This window comes from Manis pentadactyla, chromosome 4 (assembly GCF_030020395.1).
Source record: "Manis pentadactyla isolate mManPen7 chromosome 4, mManPen7.hap1, whole genome shotgun sequence".
Taxonomy (NCBI): domain Eukaryota; kingdom Metazoa; phylum Chordata; class Mammalia; order Pholidota; family Manidae; genus Manis; species Manis pentadactyla.
In genome coordinates, this window is record NC_080022.1 from 73275323 (window position 1) to 73302579 (window position 27257).

The 27257-nt window shown below is 37.9% G+C and overlaps 1 protein-coding gene across 5 annotated transcripts in view; it reads right to left on the bottom strand.

The window, feature by feature from the left end:
- COL24A1 (collagen type XXIV alpha 1 chain) overlaps positions 1 to 27257 on the bottom strand; it is a 377298-nt gene that overhangs the window by 256944 nt on the left and 93097 nt on the right. For all 5 annotated transcript variants that reach the window (XM_036890301.2, XM_057500389.1, XM_057500388.1 and 2 more), the window contains one exon: positions 560 to 613. In XM_036890301.2, the coding sequence (XP_036746196.2) occupies positions 560 to 613 (54 nt within the window). The remainder of the gene's footprint in view (positions 1 to 559; positions 614 to 27257) is intronic.

Genomic DNA, 27257 nt, shown 5'->3' on the forward strand with positions numbered 1-27257 from the left:
ACTCCCAGAAAAGACTTCTCTACACAATACTGAAAAGTAAGGTATATTAATGATAGCTTTGAGCCCCAAAGAGCAATTGCTGAGAGCACAATTTTTACCTGAGGCTTCTTAGTACCTTCATGTACATGAAAGACTTCTTCCCCACATGCCCCCCACCCCTGGAAACTATACACGTCAGCATGTAATGCATACTTTCTCAATATTTATAAAATAATACCTTAAAAATATTTATAAATATTAGAAATATAATATTTTTCTAATATTTTAGAAATGTAACTTCCACTATTTAGAAAAGGATATTTCTAATATTTTACTTAAGCAGTCACATTTAACATGGTCAAATAATTAATTTTAAGGATTATCTCTCAAGATAAAATTTATTCATAACATTTTTTGCTTATTTCCTATGTTGAAAAATCGAAGTGGAATGTGTACAGTGGTGTTGAAACTGTCTGGCCAACAGTCCCTAACTACAAGCGTGGCATCGCGGGTGGCAGCGCAGCTGCTCTGCAGTCTGAGTGACGAGAGAGTGCAAGGCGGACCATCCCAATGTACTCACGGGACTGCCGTCCGGACCGGCAGGGCCTCTGCCTCCAAAGTCGCCTGGAAAACCCTGGCCCAGGGGAAGAGGAAGAAATGCTTTTAAAGCCGACATAAATAATTTTCTGGTAAGGGACTTAGTAATAGGACATATTTACTTCCTAACCCCTAAACTGTAGTGCATCAAAAACTTGTACTTGTTTTTTATAATGCTTCATTGATTTTAAGAAAAATATTTCTATATTTTGTAAAAATTACTTTACATGCCACATAATATATACAAAAAGCTAAGCTGGAGAAAACAGAAATTTATTCATCAGTATAAAAAGAATCACCAGTCTATAAAGAGTGAGAGGAAGCATAACCAGGATTTCTAGCTGACCAGTTCATTTGTCATCTCTGCTACTTCATGCTGTTCCCATACCCACACCACAAAGAATGAAATGGTGAATATTAGTTAAGCATGTGCTTAGCATGCTTACCATATACTAAAGGTTTTATACACATTATCGTGTACACATTACTTCACCTCATCTTCATAACACGTCGAATCAATGAATATTATCCTTACTTTGCAGTTGAAGAAATGAAAGCACAGAGAAGCTAAGTCCCTTGAACCTACTGGTGACAGTTGGCACTGAGATTTGGAGGCAGTCTATTTGCTGAGTCAATGCTCTTTCTACTGTGCTATACTGACTACTTTAACTCACCATTCCAAGATATGATACAACATGTAAAAAAAATCATTTAAGTACTATTTTATTGGGGAAAGGCCTAATGTGTATAAATATTGCAACCATAAAATGTGGTGCCACTCAAAGTTAAGCTTCCCAAATGCCTACTGAGAATTCTACACTGTAATACTATGAAAGGAAAGTCACACACTTTCTCATTATAAATTCTATCTTAAAGTAACTCAATTACTCAGTTACTCTTACTCTATATACTAAGTTTTTCTCTAAAGATTTATCATCGGATTTATCAACTTTAAAGGTCCCTTTCTAAAAAGCTACTTTACAAATGGCTTATAAGATTTATTTTATAACATTTTAATAACATTCATTAAAAAATTTTTTTAAAAACTAAAAAAAAGTAGAAGTACATTATTAGATTCTTACGATCTTTTTATTTGGGCAAGCCAGTATTAAATGTTACATATTTAATAGATTTATTTATTAGATTTTTTCAACCAATTAAAAAGATGGTTTAACAATATAAAATATGTATGCTGTTTCTAAGACTTAGGTTACTCATATTAGAAGCAGTTTCTCTCACTCTGTAATCAGAGGATAATGCAAACACCATCTGTGCAGTCAAATATATTGTAGCCATACTCCCTTCAAAGTCAGCTGAAGTTCAGGCAGGCTTTTTGCTTTCACTGTACTTAGAAGTCAAATTATATTGTCAACAAGCTCACAAATCTGCAATACATCATTCTATTCAGGATGAGCTAATATGGGTATTTGAAAGCATTTATGATGCACAGGTAATGGAAAAAGTAGAGGAAAAATTCTGTAATAAATCTGAAACATAAGAGATGATAGATTTCTTAGAAAGAGCCTAAGTAGGTTTTTCAGAAACCTCAGTGAAATAATAAAGATTAGGGGACATATTACATGATACTATTAATGTGAAATGTCCAGAATAGGCAAATCCATAGAAGACAGGAAGCAGATTAGCGGTTGCCTGGGGCAATGGTGTTGGGAGAATAGGAAAGTGACTTCTAATGGGTACAGGGTTTGTTTCTGAGGGACGACAATAGTCTAAATGAGTGTGATGGCTATACAACTCTGAATATACTAATAACCACTGAACTGTATATTTTAAAAGGGTAAATTTTATGCTATGTGAATTATGCTTCAACAAGTTTTTCTTAAAATATGAAGACACACTCCATCTGAACTAGAGGCAGAGGGGACTTCTAAAAACATCCTTGGGGACTCACACAGGACAGTCCAGAGGATATGCTGTTTGGACTTATGGGCTCCCATCCTTGTTCAGTGGAATGAGCTGCTCTCCAGTCAGCTTCCCACAAAATAGTGGTCTCTCAGGTAGGAGACAGGAAATGGAGAGAACTCTGAATGGTTCTCCATCTATCACAAAATGTGTTACTTTCTATAAGCAGTGTAAAAATGAAGAAATGCTAATTAGTTTCAACTTGTTCTTCTAGTAGTTCAATAATATGCATAATAAGTATTAGCTGTTCACCTTGACTTTGCCCCTAAAACAATTTAGTTGAACTAATAATCAGTTTAAAATTTTTTATCTATTATTTCTCCTCTCACTTTAATACTCTTTAAACATTTCATTTCATTTTTAATTCCATTCATCTTATTATTTTTATCCTTCTTACATAATGACTTTCATGTTACCAAATTCTGAAATAATTTCTAAATCTAGACACACTTTCTTGTTTTATGAAATACAGTACACTTAATGCCATAAAAAGCATCATTATTTGGCTATATATTGTACCTACATTTTCTTTAGAAAAACATCATGCCAATATTTCATGTTGCTGAAAATGTCATTGCTTGTTTGCTGTTTGTTCAGTTATTTCAGTTCTAGTAACTACATCCATGATTTTTGCTTTTTAATGCAGTAGAGGTTTTGTATTCCTTTAAAAAGGAACCTAAAGCTTTGCAGCCACAAATATCTACTGTCAAAAAACAATATTAAGGATTGGTTGTGAAATATGAAACTATAGAAATAAAACATTTTACCTTTGAACTTAGAAAACAAAAGGTAGTTTCTACGTAGGGGTGGAGCCAAGATGGCAGTAGGAGAGTGGGAATCTCCTCCCAAAAACATATATATTTCTGAAAATACAACAAATACAACTAATCCTAAAAGAGAGACCAGAAGACACAGGACAACAGCCAGACTACATCCACACCTGTGAGAACCCAGTGCCTGGTGAAAGGGGTAAGATACAAGCCGCAGTCTGGCAGGACCTGAGGCCCCTCACCCCAGCTCCCAGCGGGAGGAGAGGAGTCAGAGCAGGGAGGGAGAGGGAGCCCAGGACTGCTAAACACCCAGCCCCAGTCATCTGCACCAGAGTGCAGATACAGTGCATGTGTGGGGTGCTGGAAACTAGGGAAGCAGGACAGTAAGACCTGTGAGCAGATCCCAAAGCCGGCGCCCCTGGGACAAAGAAAAGCGAGTGCTTTTTGAAAGTCTTAAAGGGACAGGGACCCCACAGCTGGATGGAAGCATCCTGGGTCACAGTCCAGCAGCTGGAAATTCCAGGGAAATCCAGGCACACTAAACCCCTGGGCAACAGCTCTGAGACCCCTCACAGAGGTAAACAGCCAAACAGCCCCCCGTCCATTACCCCTCTGGGGACCACCATAGCAGAGCAGCAGCCTGAGGCTGGCCACGCCCACAGCAAGGAAGCTTCCTCCATATCGGCCAAGCAAGATACAGAGACACAGTCTACACGCAATTGCCCAAGACAAGCCACTAGGGGTCGCAGTTGTCACAGTAAAGAAAGGCCAGGAGCAAGTGGAAAGACTTGGCTCTCCCAGCTGACAGATGAGTCAATAGCATACCACTGCACCTACCAACATGAAAAGGCAAAAAAATTTGATCCAGACAAGACTAACCCAGACAGCTTCGACATCTTCTACATCTTCCCCTGAGAAGGAACCTGGGGAGATAGATTTAACCAGTCTTCCTGAAAAAGAATTCAAAACAAAAGTCATAACCATGCTGATGGACTTGCAGAGAAATATTCAAGAACTAAGGAGGGAGAAAACAGAAATAAAACAAGCTCTGGAAGGACTTCAAAACAGAATGGACGAGATGCAAGAGACCATTAATGGACTAGAAAACAGAGAACAGGAACGCAGAGAAGCTGATGCAGAGAGAAATAAAAGGATCTCCAGGAATGAAAGAATTTTAAGAGAACTGTGTGACCAATCAAAACAGAACAATATCCACATTATAGGGGTACCAGAAGAAGAAGAGAGAGAAAAAGGGATAGAAAGTGTCTTTGAAGAAATAATTGCTGAAAACTTCCCAAAACTAGGGGAGGAAATGGCCTCTCAGACCACATAGGGTAAACAGAACACCCCTGACAAGGGATCCAAGTAGGGCAACACCAAGACACATAATAATTAAAATGACAAAGATCAAAAGCAAGGACAAAGTATTAAACGCAGCCAGAGAGTAAAAAAAGGTCACCTACAAAGGAAAACCCATCAGGCTATCATCACACTTCTCAACAGAAACCCTACAGGCCAGAAGAGAATGGCATGATACACTTAATGCAATGAAACAGAAGGGCCTCGAACCAAGATTACTGTATCCAGCATGATTATCATTTAAATATGAAGGAGGGATTAAACAATTCCCAGATAAGCAAAAGTTGAGGGAATTTGCCTCCCACAAACCACCTCTACAGGGCATCTTACAGGGACTGCTCTAGATGGGAGCACTCCTAAAAAGAGCACAGAACAAAAAACCCAACATATGAAGAAGGGAGGAGGAGGAATAAGAAGGGAGAGAAATAAAGAATCATCAGACCGTGTTTATAATAGATCAATAAGTGAGGTAAGTTAGACAGTAAGATAGTAAAGAAGCTAACCTTGAACCTTTGGTAACCACAAACTTAAAGCCTGCAAAGGCAATAAGTACATACCTTTCAATAATCACCCTAAATGTAAATGGACTGAATGCACCAATCAAAAGACACAGAGTAATAGAATGGATAAAAAAGCAAGACCCATCCATATGCTGCTTACAAGAGACTCACCTCAAACCCAAACACATGCACAGACTAAAAGTGAAGGGATGGAAAAAGATATTTCATGCAAACAACAGAGAGAAAACAGGAGGTGTTGCAATACTAGTATCAGACAAAATAGACTTCAAAATAAAGAAAGTAACAAAAGATAAAGAAGGACATTACATAATGATAAAGGGCTCAGTCCAACAAGAGGATATAACCATTATGAATATATATGCACCCAATTCAGGAGCACCAACATATGTGAAACAAATACTAACAGAATGAAAGGAGAAAATAGATGGAATGCATTCATTCTGGGAGACTTCAACACACCACTCACTCCAAAGGACAGATTCACCAGACAGAAAATAAGTAAGAACACAGAGGCACTGAACAACACACTAGAACAGATGGACCTAATAGACATCTATAGAACCCTACATCCAAAAGCAACAGGATACACATTCTTCTCAAGTGCACATGGAACATTCTCCAGAATAGACCACATACTAGGCCACAAAAAGAGCCTCAGTAAACTCCAAAAGATTGAAATGCTACCAACCAACTTTTCAGACCACAAAGGTATAAAACTAGAAATATATTGTACAAACAAAGCAAAAAGGCCCACAAACACATGGAGGCTTAACAACATGCTCCTAAATAATCAATGGGTCAACGACCAAATTAAAATGGAGATCCAGCAATATATGGAAACAAATGACAACAACAACACTAAGCCCCAACTTCTATGGGACGCAGCAAAAGCAGTCTTAAGAGGAAAGTATATAGCAATCCAGGCATATTTAAAGAAGGAAGAACAATTCCAAATGAGTAGTGTAATGTCACAATTATTGAAATTGGAAAAAGAAAAACAAATGAGGCCTAAGGTCAGCAGACGGAGGGACATAATAAGATCTGAGAAGAAATAAATAAAATTGAGAAGAATAAAACAATAGCAAAAATCAATGAAACCAAGAGCTGGTTCTTTGATAAAATAAACAAAATAGATAAGCCTCCAGACAAACTTATTAAGAGAAAAAAGAGAGTCAACACACATCAACAGAATCAGAAACGAGAAAGGAAAAATCACGATGGACCCCACAGAAATACAAAGAATTATTAGAGAATACTATGAAAACCTATATGCTAACAAGCTGGGAAACCTAGGAGAAATGGACAACTTCCTAGAAAAATACAACCTTCCAAGACTAACCCAGAAAGAAACAGAAAATCTAAACAGACCAGCAACGAAATAAAAATGGTAATCAAAAAACGACCAAAGAACAAAACCCCCCGGCCAAATGGATTTACCTCAGAATTTTATCAGGCATACAGAGAAGGCATAATACCCAATCTCCTTAAAGTTTTCCAAAAAATAGAAGAGGAGGGAGTACTCCGAAACTCATTCTATGAAGCCAACATCACCCTAATACCAAAACCAGGCAAAGACCCCACCAAAAAAGAAAACTACAGACCAATATCCCTGATGAATGTAGATGCAAAAATACTCAACAATAGATTAGCAAACTGAATTCAAAAATACAGCAAAAGGATCAAACACCATGACCAAGTGGGATTCATTCCAGGGATGCAAGGATGGTATAACATTCGAAAATCCATCAACATCATCCACCACATCAACAAAAAGAAAGACAAAAACCACATGATCATCTCCATAGATGCTGAAAAAGCATTCAACCAACTTCAACATCCATTCATGATGAAAACTCTCAACAAAATGGGTATAGAGGGCAAGTACCTCAACATAATAAAGGCCATATATGATAAACCCATAGCCAACATCATACTGAACAGCGAGAAGCTGAAAGCTTTTCCTCTGTGATCAGAAACAAGACAGGGATGCCCACTCTCCCCACTGTTATTTAACATAGTACTGGAGGTCCTAGCCATGGCAATTAGACAATACAAAGAAATACAAGGAATCCAGATTGGTAAAGAAGAAGTTAAACTGTCACTGTTTGCAGATGACATGATATTGTACATAAAAAACCCTAAAGACTCCACTCCGAAACTACTAGAGCTAATACCGGAATTCAGCAAAGTTGCAGGATACAAAATTAACACACAGAAATCTGTGCCTTTCCTATACACTAACAATAAACTAATAGAAAGAGAAATCAGGAAGATAATTCCATTCACAATTCCATCAAAAAGAATAAAATACCTAGGAATAAACCTAACCAAGGAAGTGAAAGACCTATACCCTGAAAACTATAAGACACTCTTAAGAGAAATTAAAGAGGTCACTAACAAATGGAAACTCATCCAATGCTCCTGGCTAGGAAGAATTAATATCATTAAAATGGCCATCCTGCCCAAAGCAATATACAGATTCGATGCAATCCCTATCAAACTACCAACAGCGTTCTTCAATGAACTGGAACAAATAGTTCAAAAATTCATATGGAAACACCAAAGATCCCAAATAGCGAGAGCAATCCTGAGAAGGAAGAATAAAGTGGGGGGGATCTCACTCCCCAACTTCAAGCTCTACTACAAAGCCACAGTAATCAAGACAATTTGGTACTGGCACAAGAACAGACCCACAGACCAATGGAACAGAATAGAGACTCCAAACATTAGCCCAAACATATATGGTCAACTAATATTCAATAAATGGGCCATGGACATACAATGGGGAAATGACAGTTTCTTCAACAGATGGTGCTGGCAAAATAGGACAGCTACATGTAAGAGAATGAAACTGGATCACTGTCTAACCCCATACACAAAAATAAATTCAAAATGGATCAAAGACTTGAATGTAAGTCATGAAACCATAAAACTCTTTGAAAAAAACATAGGCAAAAATCTCTTAGACATAAACATGAGTGACCTCTTCTTGAACATATCTCCCTGGGCAAGGGAACCAAATGCAAAAATGAACAAATAGGACTATATCAAGCTGAAAAGCTTCTGTATAGCAAAGGACACCATCAATAGAACAAAAAGGTATCCTAGAGTATGGGAGAATATATTCTTAAATGACAGATCCGATAAAGGGTTGACATCCAAAATATATAAAAAAGGTGTGAGGTGACATCACACACCTCAACAAACAAAAAGCAAATAATCCAATTAAAAAATGGGCAGAGGAACTGAATAGACAGTTCTCTAAAGAAGAAATTCAGATGGCCAACAGACACATGAAAAGATGCTCCACATCGCTAGTCATCAGAGAAATGCAAATTAAAACCACAATGAGGTATCATCTCACACCAGTAAGGATGGCTACCATTCAAAAGACAAACTACAACAAATGTTGGCGAGGTTGTGGAGAAAGGGGAACCCTCCTACACTGCTGGTGGGAATGTAAATTAGTTCAACCATTGTGGAAAGCAATATGGAGGTTCCTCAAAATGCTCAAAATAGAAATACCATTTGACAGAGGAATTCCACTTCTAGGAATTTACTCCAAGAATGCAGCACTCCAGTTTGAAAAAGACAGATGCACCCCTATGTTTTTTGCTGCACTATTTACAATAGCCAAGAAATGGAAGCAACCTAAGTGTCCATCAGTAGATGAATGGATAAAGAAGATGTGGTACATATACACAATGGAATATTACTCAGCCATAAGAAAAAAACAAATCCTACCATTCACAACAACATGGATGGAGCTAGAGGGTATTATGTTCAGTGAAATAAGCCAGGCGGAGAAAGACAAGTACCAAATGATTTCACTCATATGTGGAGTATAAGAACAAAAGAAAACTGAAGGAACAAAACAGCAGCAGAAGCACAGAACCCAAGAATGGACTAATAGTTACCAAAGGGAAAGGGACTGGGGAGGGTGGGTGGGAAGGGAGGGATAAGGGCGGGGAAAAAAAAAGGGGGGCATTACGATTAGCATGTATAGTGTGTGGGGGGCACGGGGAGGGCTGTGCAACACAGAGAAGACAAGTAGTGATTTTACAGCATCTTACTATGTTGATGGACAGTGACTGTGAATGGGGATGTGGGGGGGACTTGGTGAAGGGGGCAGCCTAGTAAACATAATGTCCTTCATGTAATTGTAGATTAATGTTACCAAAATAAAATTTTTTAAAAAAGGATAGTTTCTACAGTTTATCCACTTGAAGGAATTTGTTGTAAAATAAAACACTAAATTTTCTCTCATATTTGCCTAGTAGAACATTGTAACTATTGATTTAAATCAAACTGCATTTTCCTAAATATACCCTCACACTACCAAAAGAAATAGTGACTATTTTCCAGGTTTGTCATCCATAGGAAAGCTCAAGGTTTTTCCTTTTTTGCCCAACTTGCCAATTTTATGAATGTGATGATCATCTCCTAACAGGGATGCCAGAGTTGCACTGTTGCTTCTGTGTTGTGCATAACTCTTTTTCATATTTCAATTGTTTGGATCATTTTATGAAGAATATGACATTTCAGGGATTTCATTTGATGTCTTCAAGTTGTGAATGGTTTCCTTGCTCATTTCCACTGTTTGATCAGTGTAGTAGACAGATGTTACAGTGACCCCTAAGGATTCCCACCTCCTGCTGTTCACACTTGTGTGATACCCTCCCTCCCTTTGAATGAGGGTAGGACTAAGATTTCCTTCTTCCAACAAAGAGAATGTATTAAATGTGACAGGAAGTCACTGCTGCAATTATGTCACACTCTCTAAGACTCCATCTTAGCAGGCTGGAGCTGGCGACTTCCCTTGTGAGCCTGATGAATTAGGCAGCTATGCTGAAGACACCCACAAGTCAGTGGACAGTCCACAGGACCTGAATGTAACCTATAGCCATGAGCCAGCAAAAAGCCAAGACCCTCAAAGAAATGAGTTCTCCTGAACTTGAATGAGCTTGTAAGTGAACTCTTTCCCAGTCAAGCCTCCAGATGATCATGCAGCTGGCTGACACTTTAATCCAGCCTTTTGATGCTGAGCAGAGGCCCCAGTTAAGTAGTACCTGGACTCTTGGCCTACAAAAATTGATAATAAATGGGTGTTACTTTAAGCCACTAAGTTTGTGGAATTTGTTATGCAGTAATAGATAGCAAACTAATAAAATTTGTAATTAAATCTTTAAATAAAGTATGTGTGAGATCCTGATTGCAAATTTTACTATATGGTAATGCTCAATATAAGACTACTCACACTGTTTCTATATTTTTAAAATTTAAGTAGATCAACATCTTTGAATATTTTCTGTTGCTTTTTATTTCCTGTCACAAATTTAATTACTATATTAAAGAAATTAAAACTTGTACATTGCTTCACAATTTTTAACAATCTAATTAAATATCTACATTTAAAAAACAGTATCATTCTAGCATCCCATATCCATCTAGGAGTTCCTAAGGTAAAGAATTTTTATAATGCTTCATGAATTATGTGTTTGTACCTAAGAAATGCAAATGTAAGAGTAATATGAACTGTGTAATGATGCAAAAGTTGCACTCAGTTCCTGGGTGCAACCGTTGCAAATATTGCACTAATTTGACCACCTCTGAAAACATAAATCAGAACACAAATAGAAGCAAGAAAATAGAAGCTCTGCATTACCAGGAAACAGTACTTCATTATACAAGATTCTATTGTATTCATACTGAAAGGAGAATTAGAAAAGTTAATTAATTCATCTTTCCTCTTCTGCTCAAATCCTCACCACAGTACATTGAGCAGTTCTGCCTCTAACGTTGACAGTGGTACCACCTACAAACTTTCATGGCATTCAAATATGAGGTTGAATTTCTCTGATGTCTGAACATTATTAAACTGTGGTAGCCAGCCTCAAAGATGGACCCCTGCATGATTCTTACTTCTGGATATTAACCCTTGTGTAGTCCTCTCCCATTTTGAATAATGGCTGGCAGTGTGTGACTTCTGAGGCTAGGTCATAAAAGGTACCACCTTATTCGCATGGATGACTTACTCTGGTGGAAGCCAATACCCAGGTAGTAAAGACTCTTGAGTTGCCATGTCAGGATATGCCCATGGAGAGGAAATGAAGCCTCTCAACAACTAGGACCAATCTGGCCAGTCAGCATGTGAGCCACCTTAAAAGCAGATCCTTCAGACCCAGTCAAATCTTCAGATAACTGCAGTCCTGCCCAAAATCTTGATTGCAACCTCATGGGAAACACTAAGCTAGACCCACCCAAACAGGTCAATCAGAATACTTGTAGTAATTTGTTACATAGCAATAGGTAACTAATATATAGTAACAAGAGTGGATGTCTAGGATTATAGATCATAATATGCCAATGCTAAGTGTTAGATGCTGAGAGATATGGTCACTAGAGTGTTTTTTTAACACATTAATTTTGTTTGTAATGTGCAGAGAGCCCTCTAAAATGCAGAGCCTAGATCAAGTGGTCAAGGTCTCACTTGTCTGGGTCTGACAATGGTACTGTTATCAAACATGGCAGTTATCAAACACTAAGAACAAAAGAAGTATTCTAGACTTAGTATGCCTAAATGTACATGTAGTGGTAATATTTTGGATCACATACAGATAAATATACTTGGTAGCGTATCTAAATACATGAAGCAGTGGAAAACTTATTGTTTAGGCAGTCTAGTAAAAGGATTGTTTTCCTAGTTCTCCAAAGAAATTATAAAATTATTGCATATAAAATAATTAGGAAAACATGAGGACCAAAATAACCAAAAATACTAAAAACTACATTTATGGAATTTTAGAAAACAAAAGCAATGCAAAATTTTTCTGTTAAAAACTACAGTTAACTATGAACATTTTGCTCTTTCTAAAGAAAATTGTTTAGAAATAACATATTCAATCTAAAGTACAGATAAAAATTATCATAAAAGGCATTACATATTAAACAGGCATTACTGCTAAAAGTGGAAATACAACTTATTTTCAAGACTAAGATACAAAGAGAAGATCAAACTAACTTCTAACATTAGAAACATTAAAATAAAATCTGGTAGTAAGTTAACACTACACATTCTATATGTGAACACATATTAGCAAAAAGTCCTAATATTTAAAAGTCCTTCAAAAACAAAACACAATTACTTCAAGAAAAGGCTAGAGTGTAAAGTACTCTGATGATTCCATCTCTGCCCCTTTCTTTTTCTCACAGGTAACATACTTCAAGGGTCAGTCATGACCTGATAGTTGGGACTAATTTTCAACTTAGGTAGGAATTTAAGGAGTTCTAGCCCAATTCTCAGAGACTTAGCACCAAGTCAGGCTCACTGTTATCCTAGCTATAGTCTGGGCCTCAGTTCTCAGATTTTAGTTTCTGTCTTATACTTTTTTGAAATTCATTTTGTTATCATTAATCTACAATTACATGAAGAACATTATGTTTACTAGATTTCCCCTTCACCAAGTCCCCCCTAAAAACCCCATTACAGTCACTGTCTATCAGCGCAGTAAGATGTTGTAGAATCACTACTTGTCTTCTCTGTGTTGCACATCCCATCCTATGGCACCCCCACCCATTATACATGCTAATCGTAAGGCCACCTTTCTTTTTCCTGCCCTTATCCCTCCCTTCCCACACATCCTCCCCAGTCCCTTTCCCTTCGGTAACTGTTAGTCCATTCTTGGGTTCTGTGATTCTGCTGCTGTTTTGTTCCTTCAGTTTTTCTTTGTTCTTATACTCCACATATGAGTGAAATCACTTGGTACTTGTCTTTCTCTGCCTGGCTTATTTCACTGAGCATAATACCCTCTAGCTCCATCCATGTTGTTGTAAATGGTAGGATTTGTTTTCTTCTTATGGCTGAATAATATTCCATTGTGTATATGTACCACATCTTCTTTATCCATTCATCTACTGATGGACACTTAGGTTGCTTCCATTTCTTGGCTATTGTAAATAGTGCTGTGATAAACATAGGGGCGCATATGTCTTTCTCAAAATGGGCTGCTGCATTCTTCGGGTAAATTCCTAAAAGTGGAATTCCTGGGTCAAATGGTCTTTCTATTTGGAGCTTTTTGAGGAACTTCCATACCGCTTTCCATAATGGTTAAACCAATTTACATTCCCACCAGCAGTGTAGGAGGGTTCCCCTTTCTCCACAACCTTGCCAACATTTGTGAGGTGATATATCATTGTGGTTTTAATTTTCATTTCTCTGATGACTAGTGATGAGGAGCATCTTTTCATGTGTCTGTTGGCCATCTGAATTTCTTCTTTGGAGAACTGTCTGTTCAGCTCCTCTGCCCATTTTTTAATTGGATTATTTGCTTTTTGTTTGTTGAGGTGCATGAGCTCTTTATGTATTTTGGATGTCAAACCTTTATCAGATCTGTCATTAATGAATATATTCTCCCTGTAGGGTACCTTTTTGTTCTATTGATGGTGTCCTTTGCTGTACAGAAGCTTCCCAGCTTGATATAGTCCCACTTGTTCATTTTTGCTTTTGTCTCCCTTGCACGGGGAAATACGTTCATGAAGAAGTCACTCATGTTTACGTCCAAGAGATTTTTGCCTATGTTTTTTTCTAAGAGTTTTATGGTTTCATGACTTACATTCAGGTCTTCGATCCATTTCGAATTTACTTTTGTGTATGGGGTTAGACCAGTGATCCAGTTTCATTCTCTTACATGTAGCTGTACAGTTTTGCCAGCACCACCATCTGTTGAAGAGACTGTCATTTCCCCATTGTATGTCCATAGCTCCTTTATTGTATATTAATTGACCATATATGTTTCGGTTAATGTCTGGAGTCTCTATTCTGTTCCACTGGTCTGTGGCTCGGTTTTTGTGCCAGTACCAAACTGTCTTGAGTACTGTGGCTTTGTAGTAGAGCTTGAAGTTGGGGAGCGAGAGCTCCCCCACTTTATTCTTCCATCTCAAGATTGCTTTGGCTATTCAGGGTCTTTGGTGTTTCCATACGAATTTTTAACTATTTGTTCCAGTTCATTGAAAGAATGTTCTTGGTAATTTGATAGGGATTGCATCAAATCTGTATATTGCTTTGGGAAGGATGGCCATTTTGACGATATTAATTCTTCCTAGCCAACAAATGGATGAGTTTCCATTTGTTAGTGTCCTCTTTACTTTCACTTAAGAGGGTCTTACAGTTTTCAGGGTATAGGTCTTTCACTTCCTTGTTTAGGTTTATTCCTAAGTATTTTATTTTTTTTGATGCAATTGTGAATGGAATTGTTTCCCTGATTTCTCTATTAGTTCATTGTTAGTGTATAGGAAAGGCACAGATTTCTGTGTGTTAATTTTGTATCCTGCAACTTTGCTGTATTACGATATCAGTTCTAGTAGTTTTGGAGTGGAGTCTTTAGGGATTTTTATGTACAATATCATGTCATCTGAAAATAGTGACAGTTTAACTTCTTCTTTACCAATCTGGATTCCTAGTATTTCTTTGTTTTGTCTAATTGCCATGGCTAGGACCTCCAGTACTATGTTGAATAACAGTGGGGAGAGTGGGCATCTCTGTCTTGTTCCCAATCTCAGAGGAAAAGCTTTCAGCTTCTCACTGTTCAGTATGATGTTGGCTATGGGTTTATCATATATGGCCTTTATTATGTTGAGGTACTTGCCCTCTATACCCATTTTGTTGAGTTTTTATCATGAATGGATGTTGAAGTTTGTTGAATGCTTTTTCAGCATCCATGGAGATGATCATGTGGTTTTTGTCCTTCTTTTTGTTTATGTGGTGGATAATGTTGATGGATTTTCGAATGTTGCAGCATCCTTGCATCCCTGGAATGAATCCCACTTGGTCATGTTGTATGATCCTTTTGCTGTATTTTTTAATTCGGTTCGCGAATATATTGTTGAGTATTTTTCCATCTACATTCATCAGGGATATTGGTCTGTAGTTTTCTTTTTTGGTGGGGTCTTTACCTGGTTTTGGTTTTAGGGTGATGTTGGCTTCATAGAATGAGTTTGGGAGTATTCCCTCCTCTTCTATTTTTTGGAAAACTCTAAGGAGAATGGGTATTATGTCTTCTCTGTATGTCTGATAAATTCTGAGGTAAATCCATCTGGCCCAGGGATTTTGTTCTTTGGTAGTTTTTTTATTACCACTTCAATTTCGTTGTTGATAATTGGTTTGTTTAGATTTTGTTTATCTTCCTTGGTCAGTTTTGGAAGGTTGTATTTTTCTAGGAAGTTGTCCATTTCTTCTAGGTTTTTCAGCTTGTTAGCATATAGGTTTTCATAGTATTCTCTAATGTTTCTTTGTATTTCTGTGGGGTCTGTCGTGATTTTTCCTTTATCATTTCTGATTCTGTTGATGTGTGTTGATTCTCTTTTTCTCTTAAGTCTCGCTAGAGGCTTATCTATTTTGTTTATTTTCTCAAAGAACCAGCGCTTGGTTTCATTGATTTTTTTCTATTGTTTTATTCTTCTCAATTTTATTTCTTCTCTGATCTTTATTATGTTTCTCCCTCTGTTGTCTTTAGGCCTCATTTGTTCTTCTTTTTCCAGTTTCGATAATTGTGATGTTAGACTATTCATTTGGGTTTGTTCTTCCTTCTTTAAGTATGCCTGGATTGCTATATACTTTCCTCTTAAGACTACTTTTGCTGCGTCCCACAGAATTTAGGGCTTTGTGTTGTTGTTGTCATTTGTTTCCATATATTGCTGTATCTCCATTTTAATTTGGTCGTTGACCCATTGATTATTTAGGAGCATGTTGTTAAGCCTCCATGTGTTTGTGGGCCTTTTTGCTTTCTTTGTACAATTTATTTCTAGTTTTATACCTTTGTGGTCTGAAAAGTTGGTTGGTAGCTTTTCAATCTTTTGGAGTTTACTGAGGCTCTTTTTGTGGCCTAGTATGTGGTCTATTCTGGAGAATGTTCCATGTGCACTTGAGAAGAATGTGTATCCTGTTGCTTTTGGATGTAGGGTTCTATAGATGTCTATTAGGTCCATCTGTTCTAGTGTGTTGTTCAGTGCCTCTGTGTCCTTAATTATTTTCTGTCTGGTGGATCTGTCCTTTGGAGTGAATGGTGTATTGAAGTCTCCTAAAATGAATGCATTGCATTCTATTTCCTCCTTTAGTTCTGTTAGTATTTGTTTCACATATGCTGGTGCTCCTGTGTTGGGTGCATATATATTTATAATGGTTATATCCTCTTGTTGGACTGAGCCCTTTATCATTATGTAATGTCCTTCTTTATCTCTTGTGACTTTCTTTGTCTTGAAGTCTATTTTGTCTGATACTAGTACTGCAACACCTGCTTTTTTCTCCCTGTTGTTTGCATGAAATACTTTTTCCATCCCCTGACTTTTAGGCTGTGCATGTCTTTGGGTTTGAAGTGAGTATCTTGTAAGCAGCATATAGATGGGTCTTGTTTTTTTATCCATTCAGTGCCTCTATGTGTTTTGATTGGTGCATTCAGTCCATTTACATTTAGGGTGATTATCGATAGGTATGTACTTACTGCCATTGCAGGCTTTAGATTCATGGTTACCAAACGTTCACAGTTAATTTACTTTCTATCTAAGAGTAACTTAAGTTAGTTAAGTATGCTGTTACAAACATAATCTAAAGGTTCTTTTCTGTTTCTCCTCCTTTTTTCTTCCTCCTCCATTCTTTATATATTAGGTATCATATTCTGCACTTTTTGTCTATCCCTTGATTGAATTTGGGGATAGTTAATTTAACTTTGCATTTGCTTAGTAGTTAGCTGTTCTATTTTCTTTACTGTGGTTTTATTACCTCTGTTGAGAGCTATTCAACCTTAGAAACACTTCCATCTGTAGCAGTCCCTCCAAAATGGACTGTAGAGATGGTTTGTGGGAGGTAAATTCTCTCAGCTTTTGCTTATCTGGAAATTGTTTAATCCCTGCTTCAAATTTAAATGATAATCTTGCCGGATAAAGCAATCTTGGTTCCGGGCCCTTCTGCTTCATGGCATTAAATACATCATGCCACTCCCTTCTGGCTTGTAAGGTTTCTGCTGAGACGTCTGATGTTAGCCTGATGGGCTTTCCTTTGTATGTGATCTTATTTCTCTCTCTGGCTGCTTTTAACAGTCTGTCCTTATCCTTGATCTTTTCCATTTTAATTACTATGTGTCTTGGTGTTGTCTTCCTTGGTTCCCTTGTGTTGGGAGATCTGTGCTCCTCCATGGCCTGATAGACTATCTCCTTCCTCAGATAGGGGAAGTTTTCAACAACTACCTCCTCAAAGACACTTTCTATCCCTTTCTCTCTCTCTTCTTCTTCTGGTATCCTTCTAATGAGAATATTGTTCCATTTGGATTGGTCGCACTGTTCTCTCAATATTCTTTCATTCTTAGAGATCCCTTTTTCTCTCTGTGCCTCAGCTTCTTTGTCTTCCTCTTCTCTAGTTTCTATTTCATTTATTGTCTTCTCCACCATATCCAACCTGCTTTTAATGCCCTCTATCATGCTCTTCAAGGATTGGATCTCTGACCTGAATTCATTCCTGAGTTTATGGATGTCTTTCCTTACCTCCATTAAAATGTTGATGATTTTTATTTTGAATTCCCTTTCAGGAAGTGTCACGAGATCCATATCATTTAAATCTTTCTCAGGAGTTGTATTAATAATTTTACTCTGGACCGGGTTTCTTTGGCATTTCATATCTGTATATTGCACCCTTCAGTGTCCAGAAGCTCTATTCTGGAGCTGCTCAGCCCCTGAAGCAATGTTGGGGGTCACAGGGGAGTGGTATTGGTGCCTGGGGGGAGCAAAGAGCTGTTCCCCACTTCCCAGCTGCTGTGCCTATCTCCGCTTCCTGAACCAGTGGGCCGAGCACACAGGTATAAGCTTTTGTCCCAGAGCAGCCGGATATGGATCTCTGTTTTCCACAAGTGGCCGGAATCCCAGCCTCCCCAGGAACTCCTCCTGTCCCAGCTTTCCAACCCCATAATCTGAAGAGTATGATGAAATCACCATGAAATGTAGGTTTCTGCTCCCAGTGCAGATCTCTGGAGCTAGTTATTCAGCAGTCCTGAGCCTTCCACTCCCTCCCTGCTTGATTTCTTTTCCTCCCACCAGTGAGCTGGGGTGGGGGAAGGGCTCGGGTCCTGACGAGCCATGGCTCTGGTACGTTACCCCTTTCAGTGAGGTCTGCTCTTTTCTCCAGGTGTATGCAGTCTGGTGCCATCCTCTTTCCTGTTGCTCTCTCAGGATTAGTTGTGTCAAGTATATTTTCTAATTGTATCCAGTTTTAGGAGGAAGCCTCTGTCTCTCCTCTCACGCCACCATCTTTAATCCTTTTCTGTTTCTGTCTTATTCTTCTGTCTTATTCTGGGAACTGGAATTTGCCTCATTCTTGTTTCCAAGAACCAGTTTCAGTACACAACATCATGTTCTGTCCCTCAGTTATAAAGACCCCACCTTATTCTTGACATTTTCCTAAGACAGAGAATAAAATCTCTGAGCCCAAGCCAAGCCTCACTTCCATATCTGCACTCATATTCCTGGTTTTGATAACCTACAAGATTCTCTGAGTTTTCCCTTAGGTTATCTGCCCTAAAATAATTGCTTTGCCTTATCTCCACCTATTGGTGCCAAATCTCTGTGACATCATGCTCTCCGTAGACTTTATCATCTGTAGTTCATTGCATGTCTCTTCTTAGTATCTGTCCCAACCTTGGAAGTGGGTTTAATTCAAAGTCCAGAGCTCTTCCATATATCTTGGGAAGCTATGGTTAGCCAAATATAGTTACTTAAAGACTATGCCCAGTAAAATAGAATCCAAAATACACACTTTTTCTGAAAGAGCAGAATCACTGCTCTAGCAATGATAGTTCTTGGGACAGGGAAACACCATCTCCAAAATCTCCATAAAATGTATGTATCTGAAATACTACTGTGAAATATGTATTTAAGATTGTCTTGGGCTAAGGATAGAAACTAGTAACAGATGTCTAACAGGAGGATTTTATATTCTGAAATTCTAAAAATGGAGTTAGAAGCCAAAATATGGTTTACTTTAAATAGACACTTCTAACAGAAAGATGTACGAGAAAACAGAAGGAGACATTCCTTTCTCTAGTTAGAAAAGTAAACATCTCTGAAGTCTGGGTGCTATAAGAGTGTTACTTTGTCCACCATTCAAAGGCCATGATACTTTGATTTTCACAGGAAGAAAACTGAGTACACTTTTTCTCTTTGTCAAGCTTTAAATGTTATCTGATTTGACTACTTATAATCTCTTCCTATTAGGTCTGAAAAACTCCTTACAAAACCTGTATATTTTGACAACAGTTCTCTAGATAATGTTAAGAATAAATCCCATCTCCAATTTCCTGTTTATCTTCAACCCTGGCATGTTAGTTATGGCATAAATGTTTTAATGTCTGTGGAGTCATATATATTTGCATAAACAACTTAGTACAAGGAAGAGACTATTGATTACATCAATTCAAGAGCCCCATAAAATGTTTTTTTAAAAACAACTGGAATTTTCTGAATGTGGCCCTATGGAATGAAGTTTGGGAACTTTGAATTTTAAAAAAAGTTACTTGGAATTAGGTAATATACGTAAAATCTGAATTTAACAAATATATATGAATCCTCTCTCTCTGCCTCCTGTACTTTTTTAAAACAGCATTCTTCTTTTCTATTATAAACCAGAGGGTGCTTTTGCATTTTTAAAGAATCTGGCTCATATCAAATATGTTCCAAGGAGCTCCCTAAATAAAAACTGTAAAACAAGTAAAGAAGAACAGTGGTTCTATGGCATTTATAAAGATTTCTGAAGATTGTCTACTACCTTGTTTTTATCTGAGGTCTCTGGATAAAGAACCTAAGATGAATTCATTTACATCCACAGAAAACAAAAAGAATGGCTGACTAGACTCTTGCATTTCCCCATCTTCAAAGGCTTTTTTTTTTATTGAAGGCACCTAGAGCGCCATAGCTGTCTTCTAATATTACCTGACAAGGATTTTGTCCCATTGTAACAAGTAGGGAATGTAAAAAGGAAGGAGAAAGAGGTAAGAACTGTAATATCTCAATATCCAAAAGCATGAGTACATAAATACTGTAAATATGCAACTCATTACATGAGGTCTTTAAAAATATAGATAGTGATTAGCAAGTACTCATTCTAAGACCTTGAAATAAAAAATAACTTATAATACAAGGAAGAATAAAACTTCTCAAATGCTAACAACCTAAGACTAAGGAATAAATGAATTTATTAATATAATTACTTTTACATACTCTTTGATCCTAAAATATATCAAATTCCTAACAAAACCAGTTTTTCTACTTTTTCTGGTTGAAAAAACAAAAATACATTGTGGTACAAATATAAAGTCAATTATAAACAATGAATAAACACAGTGTTTTACTTTTGGAAGAAAAGAGTTTTCTGGGAAGTAAGATTTAAAAATGAAGTAACTTCTAACACAAACTAAATTCAAAAATATGTATGAGGTTAAATAATAAATAACTTCAACAACCAAAATAACATGTTATTTTAAGATGTTTCCATTTCAATAGCATTTGTATACTATTTGTTGCCTGGTGGGAGTAGGAGGACATATATTTCACTTGTAAGTCCATAATTTCATTAAAAAAAATACAGACAACACTAAGGAAGTTGGTTCACACAACTGATTTCCATTCTTAGTGTTTACTCAAGGAAATAAGTGATCACTTGGCCAGCAGTGTAAGCATATGACTTACAGCAACATCTTTTCAAATCTAAGCTTAGCAATGTTACTGAATAGTTTTGGACAGGACATTACTACTCCTCTCTGTTTCTGTGGTATATGTAGAAAGGATATGATGTATACAGATACATGTAGATACACACATGTTATATATATATATATATATATATATATATATATATATATATATATATATATATATATATATATATTTTTTTTTTTTTTTAATATTTTTAAACTATTCATATCAAACACAGAGCTTTAATAAACAGGTTAGAAACCAACTCAGTAATCTAAAGAAGCTCATACTCATTAATATTTAGAAATTCCTGAATTCAGATTTAGAGGTTTTCTACACCTATTACTTTATTAATTTGACTGTCAGTGTTTCATATACATAATATGGAAAGTGAAACAATTTATTCTACCACTTTCTGGCCTTAATTTTAGGAATTTTAAAAATCTAAGTGTAAAATGTTATATAAAACTTACAGAGTTGGGGGACGGAGCCAAATGGCGGCGTGAGTAGAGCAGCGGAAATCTCCTCCCAAAACCACATATATCTACGAAAATATAACAAAGGCAACTCTTCCTAGAATAAAGACCAGAGGACACAGGACAACATCCAGACCACATCCACACCTGCGAGAAACCAGCGCCACGCGAAGGGGGTAAGATATGAGCTCCGGCCCGGTGGAACCCGAGTGCCCCTCCCCCCAGCTCCCAGCGGGAGAAGAGCAGGCAGAGCAGGAGGGAGAGGGAGCCCAGGACTGCTGAACACCCAGCCCCAGCCATCCGGACCAGAGCGCAGACACAGTGCAGGCGTGGGGCCCTGGATTCTAGGGAAAAAGGGCAGCAAGAATGGTGAGTGGGTACTGGAGGACTGGCACCAGAGGACATAAGAAAAGCGAGTGGCCATTTTTTGTTGTTGTTGTTGTTTTGTTGAGGTGAGTGCTTTTTGGAAGTCTTAAAGGGACACTGACAAAAATACTAGGGAAACAGGGCAGCAAGACAGGCAAGCAGGTATCGGAGGCCGGCACCGGAGAACAAAAGAAAAGTGAGCGGCCATTTTGTTGTTGTTGTTTTGTTTTGTTTTGGCAAGCGCTTTTTGGAAGTCTTAAAGGGATAGGGACCCCAATACTAGGGAAACACGGCAGCAAGACTGGTGAGCAAGTGCCTGAGGCTGGCACCAGAGAATAAAGTAAAACGAGCGGCCATTATTTATTTATTTATTTATTTATTTATTTATTTATTATTTTAAAAACACTTTTTTTTGTGGTCGTTTTGTTTGGTGGGTGCTTTTTGGAAGCCTTAAAGGGGCAGGGCGGGACACTTAATCCAGAGGTAGGGAATCTGGGGATCTCTGGGCACCCTAACCCCTGGGCTGCAGGGAGCACGGAGGTCCCTTATGGACATAAATAGCCTCCCATCCCCTCCCCCTCCAACGCGACTCCACCACTTTGGAGCAGAGGCCCAAGCCGGGCCACGCCCACAGCAACAGCAGAGATAAACTCCATAGCAGCCGGGCAGGAAGCAGAAGCCCTGTCTGTGCGCAGCTACCCAGCACAAGCCACCAGAGGTCGCTGTTCTCCCAGGAGAGGAGGGCCACAAACCAACAAGAAGGGAAGTTCTTCCAGCCATCACTCATTCCAGCTCTGCAAACTATTCCAATCACCATGAAAAGGAAAAACTACAGGCAGACAAAAATCACAGAGACAACACCAGAGAAGGAGACAGATCTAACCAGTCTTCCTGAAAAAGAATTCAAAATAAAAATCATAAACATGCTGACAGAGATGCAGAGAAATACGCAAGAGAAATGGGATGAAGTCCGGAGGGAGATCACAGATGCCAGAAAGGAGATTACAGAAATGAAACAAACCCTGGAAGGATTTATAAGCAGAATGGATAAGATGCAAGAGGCCATTGATGGAATTGAAACCAGAGAACAGGAACGCATAGAAGCTGACATAGAGAGAGATAAAAGGATCTCCAGGAATGAAACAATATTAAGAGAACTGTGTGACCAATCCAAAAGGAACAATATCCATATTATAGGGGTACCAGAGGAAGAAGAGAGAGGAAAAGGGATGGAAAGTATCTTGGAAGAAATAATTGCTGAAAACTTCCCCAAACTGGGGGAGAAAATAATCGAACAGACCACGGAAATACACAGAACCCCCAACAGAAAGGATCCAAGGAGGACAACACCAAGACACATAATAATTAAAATGGCAAAGATCAAGGACAAGGAAAGAGTTTTAAAGGCAGCTAGAGAGAAAAAGGTCACCTATAAAGGAAAACCCATCAGGCTAACATCAGACTTCTTGACAGAAACCCTACAGACCAGAAGAGAATGGCATGATATATTTAATGCATTGAAACAGAAGGGCCTTGAACCAAGGATACTGTATCCAGCACGACTATCATTTAAATATGATGGCAGGATTAAACAATTCCCAGACAAGCAAAAGCTGAGGGAATTTGCTTCCCACAAACCACCTCTACAGAACATCTTACAGGGACTGCTCTAGATGGGAGCACTCCTAGGAAGAGCACAGAACAAAACACCCAACATATGAAGAATGGAGGAGGAGGAATAAGAAGGGAGAGAAGAAAAGAATCTCCAGACAGTGTATATAACAGCTCAATAAGCGAGCTAAGTTAGGCAGTAAGATACTAAAGAGGCTAACCTTGAACCTTTGGTAACCACGAATTTAAAGCCTGCAATGGCAATAAGTACATATCTTTCAATAGTCACCATAAATGTAAATGGACTGAATACACCAATCAAAAGACACAGAGTAACAGAATGGATAAAAAAGCAAGACCCATCTATATGCTGCTTACAAGAAACTCACCTCAAACCCAAAGACATGTGCAGACTAAAAGTCAAGGGATGGAAAAACATAGTTCAGGCAAACAACAGCGAGAAGAAAGCAGGGGTTGCAGTACTAATATCAAACAAAATAGACTTCAAAACAAAGAAAGTAACAAGAGATAAAGGAGGACACTACATAATGATAAAGGGCTCAGTCCAACAAGAGGATATAACCATTCTAAATATATATGCACCCAACACAGGAGCACCAGCATATGTGAAACAAATACTAACAGAACTAAAGGGGGAAATAGACTGCAATGCATTCATTCTAGGAGACTTCAATACATCACTCACCCCAAAGGATAGATCCACCAGGCAGAAAATAAGTAAGGACATGGAAGAACTGAACAACACAGTAGAGCAGATGGACCTAATAGACATTTATAGAACTCTACATCCAAAAGTAACAGGATATATATTCTTCTCAAGTGCACATGGAACATTCTCCAAAATAGACCACATACTAGCCCACAAAAAGAGCCTCAGCAAAATCCAAAATATTGAAATTCTACCAACCAATTTTTCAGACCACAAAGGTATAAAACTAGAAATAAATTCTACAAGGAAAACAAAAAAGGCTCACAAACACATGGAGGCTTAACAACATGCTCCTAAATAATCACTGTATCAACGAACAAATTAAAATAGAGATCAAGGAATATTTAGAAACAAATGACAACAATAACACAAAGCCCAAACTTCTGCGGGACACAGCGAAAGCAGTCTTAAGAAGAGGAAAGTATATAGCGATCCAGGCACACTTGAAGAAGCAAGAACAATCCCAAATGAATAGTCTAACATCACAATTATCGAAACTGGAAAAAGAAGAACAAATGAGGCCTAAAGTCAGCAGAAGGAGGGACATAATAAAGATCAGAGAAGAAATAAACAAAATTGAGAGTAATAAAACAGTAGCAAAAATCAATGAAACCAAGCGCTGGTTCTTTGAGAAAATTAACAAAATAGATAAGCCTCTAGCCAAACTTATTAAGAGAAAAAGAGAATCAACACAAATCAACAGAATTACAAATGGGAGCAGAAAAATCACGACAGACTCCACAGAAATACAAAGAATTATTAAAGACTACTATGAAAACCTATATGCCAACAAGCTGGAAAACCTAGAAGAAATGGACAACTTCCTAGAAAAATACAACCTTCCAAGACTGACCAAGGAAGAAACACAAAAGTTAAACAAACCAATTCCGAGCAAAGAAATTGAAACGGTAATCAAAAAACTACCCAAGAACAAAACCCCCGGGCCAGATGGATTTACCTCGGAATTTTATCAGACACACAGGGAAGACATAATACCCATTCTCCTTAAAGTTTTCCAAAAAAAAGAAGAGGAGGGAATACTCCCAAACTCATTCTATGAAGCCATCACCCTAACACCAAAACCAGGGAAAGACCCCACCAAAAAAGAAAATTGCAGACCAATATCCCTGATGAATGTAGATGCAAAAATACTTAATAAAATATTAGCAAACCGAATACAAAACTATATAAAAAGGATCATACACCATGACCAAGTGGGATTCATCCCAGAGATGCAAGGATGGTACAACATTCGAAAGTCCATCAACATCATCCACCACATCAACAAAAAGAAAGACAAAAACCACATGATCATCTCCATAGATGCTGAAAAAGCATTTCACAAAATTCAACATCCATTCATGATAAAAACCCTCAGAAAAAAAATGGAAATAGAGGGCAAGCACCTCAACATAATAAAGGCCATATATGATAAACACACAGCCAACATTATATTGAACAGCGAGAAACTGAAAGCTTTTCCTCTGAGATCGGGAACTAAAAAGGGATGCCCACTCTCCCCACTTCTATTTAACATAGTACTGAAGGTTCTAGCCATGGCAATCAGACAAAACAAAGAAATACAAGGAATCCAGATTGGTAAAGAAGAAGTTAAACTGTCACTATTTGAAGATGACATGATATTGTACATAAAAAACCCTAAAGACTCCACCCCAAAACTACTAGAACTGATATGGGAATACAGCAAAGTTGCAGGATACAAAATTAATACACAGGAATCTGTAGCTTTCCTATACACTAACAATGAACCAATAGAAAGAGAAATCAGGAAAACAATTCCATTCACAATTGCATCAAAAAGAATAAAATACCTAGGAATAAACCTAACCAAAGAAGTGAAAGACCTGTACCCTGAAAACTACAAGTCACTCTTAAGAGAAATTAAAGGGGACACTAACAGATGGAAACTCATCCCATGCTCGTGGCTAGGAAGAATTAATATCGTCAAAATGGCCATCCTGCCCAAAGCAATATACAGATTTGATGCAATCCCTATCAAATTACCAGCAACATTCTTCAATGAACTGGAACAAATCATTCAAAAATTCATATGGAAACAACAAAGACCCCGAATAGCAAAAGCAATCCTGAGAAAGAAGAGTAAAGTAGGGGGGATCTCACTCCCCAACTTCAAGCTCTACTATAAAGCCATAGTAATCAAGACAATTTGGTACTGGCACAAGAACAGAGCCACAGACCAGTGGAACATACTAGAGACTCCAGACATTAACCGAAACATATATGGTCAATTAATATTTGATAAATGAGCCATGGACATACAATGGTGAAATGACAGTCTCTTCAACAGATGGTGCTGGCAAAACTGGACAGCTGCATGTAGGAGAATGAAAATGGACCATTGTCTAACCCCATATACAAAAGTAAATTCAAAATGGATCAAAGACCTGAATGTAAGCCATGAAACCATTAAAACTGAGGAAAAAAACATAGGTAAAAACCTCTTAGACATAAACATGAGCGACCTCTTCTTGAACATATCTCCCCGGGCAAGAAAAACAACAGCAAAAATGAACAAGTGGGACTATATTAAGCTGAAAAGCTTCTGTACAGCAAAAGACACCATCAATAGAATAAAAAGGAACCCTACAGTATGGGAGAATATATTTGTAAATGATAGATCCGATAAAGGTTTGACGTCCAAAATATATAAAGAGCTCACACGCCTCAACAAACAAAAAACAAATAACCCAATTAAAAAATGGGCAGAGGAACTGAACAGACAGTTCTCCAAAAAAGAAATACAGATGACCAACAGACACATGAAAAGATGCTCCACATCTCTAATTATCAGAGAAATGCAAATTAAAACCACAATGAGGTATCACCTCACACCAGTAAGGATGGCTGCCATCCAGAAGACAAACAACAACAAATGTTGGCGAGGCTGTGGAGAAAGGGGAACCCTCCTACACTGCTGGTGGGAATGTAAGTTAGTTCAGCCATTGTGGAAAGCAGTATGGAGGTCCATCAAAATGCTCAAAACAGACTTACCATTTGACCCAGGATTTACACTCCTAGGAATTTACCCTAAGAATGCAGCAATCAAGTATGAGAAAGATCAGTGCACTCCTATGTTTATCGCAGCACTATTTACAATAGCCAAGAATTGGAAGCAACCTAAATGTCCATCGATAGATGAATGGATAAAGAAGATGTG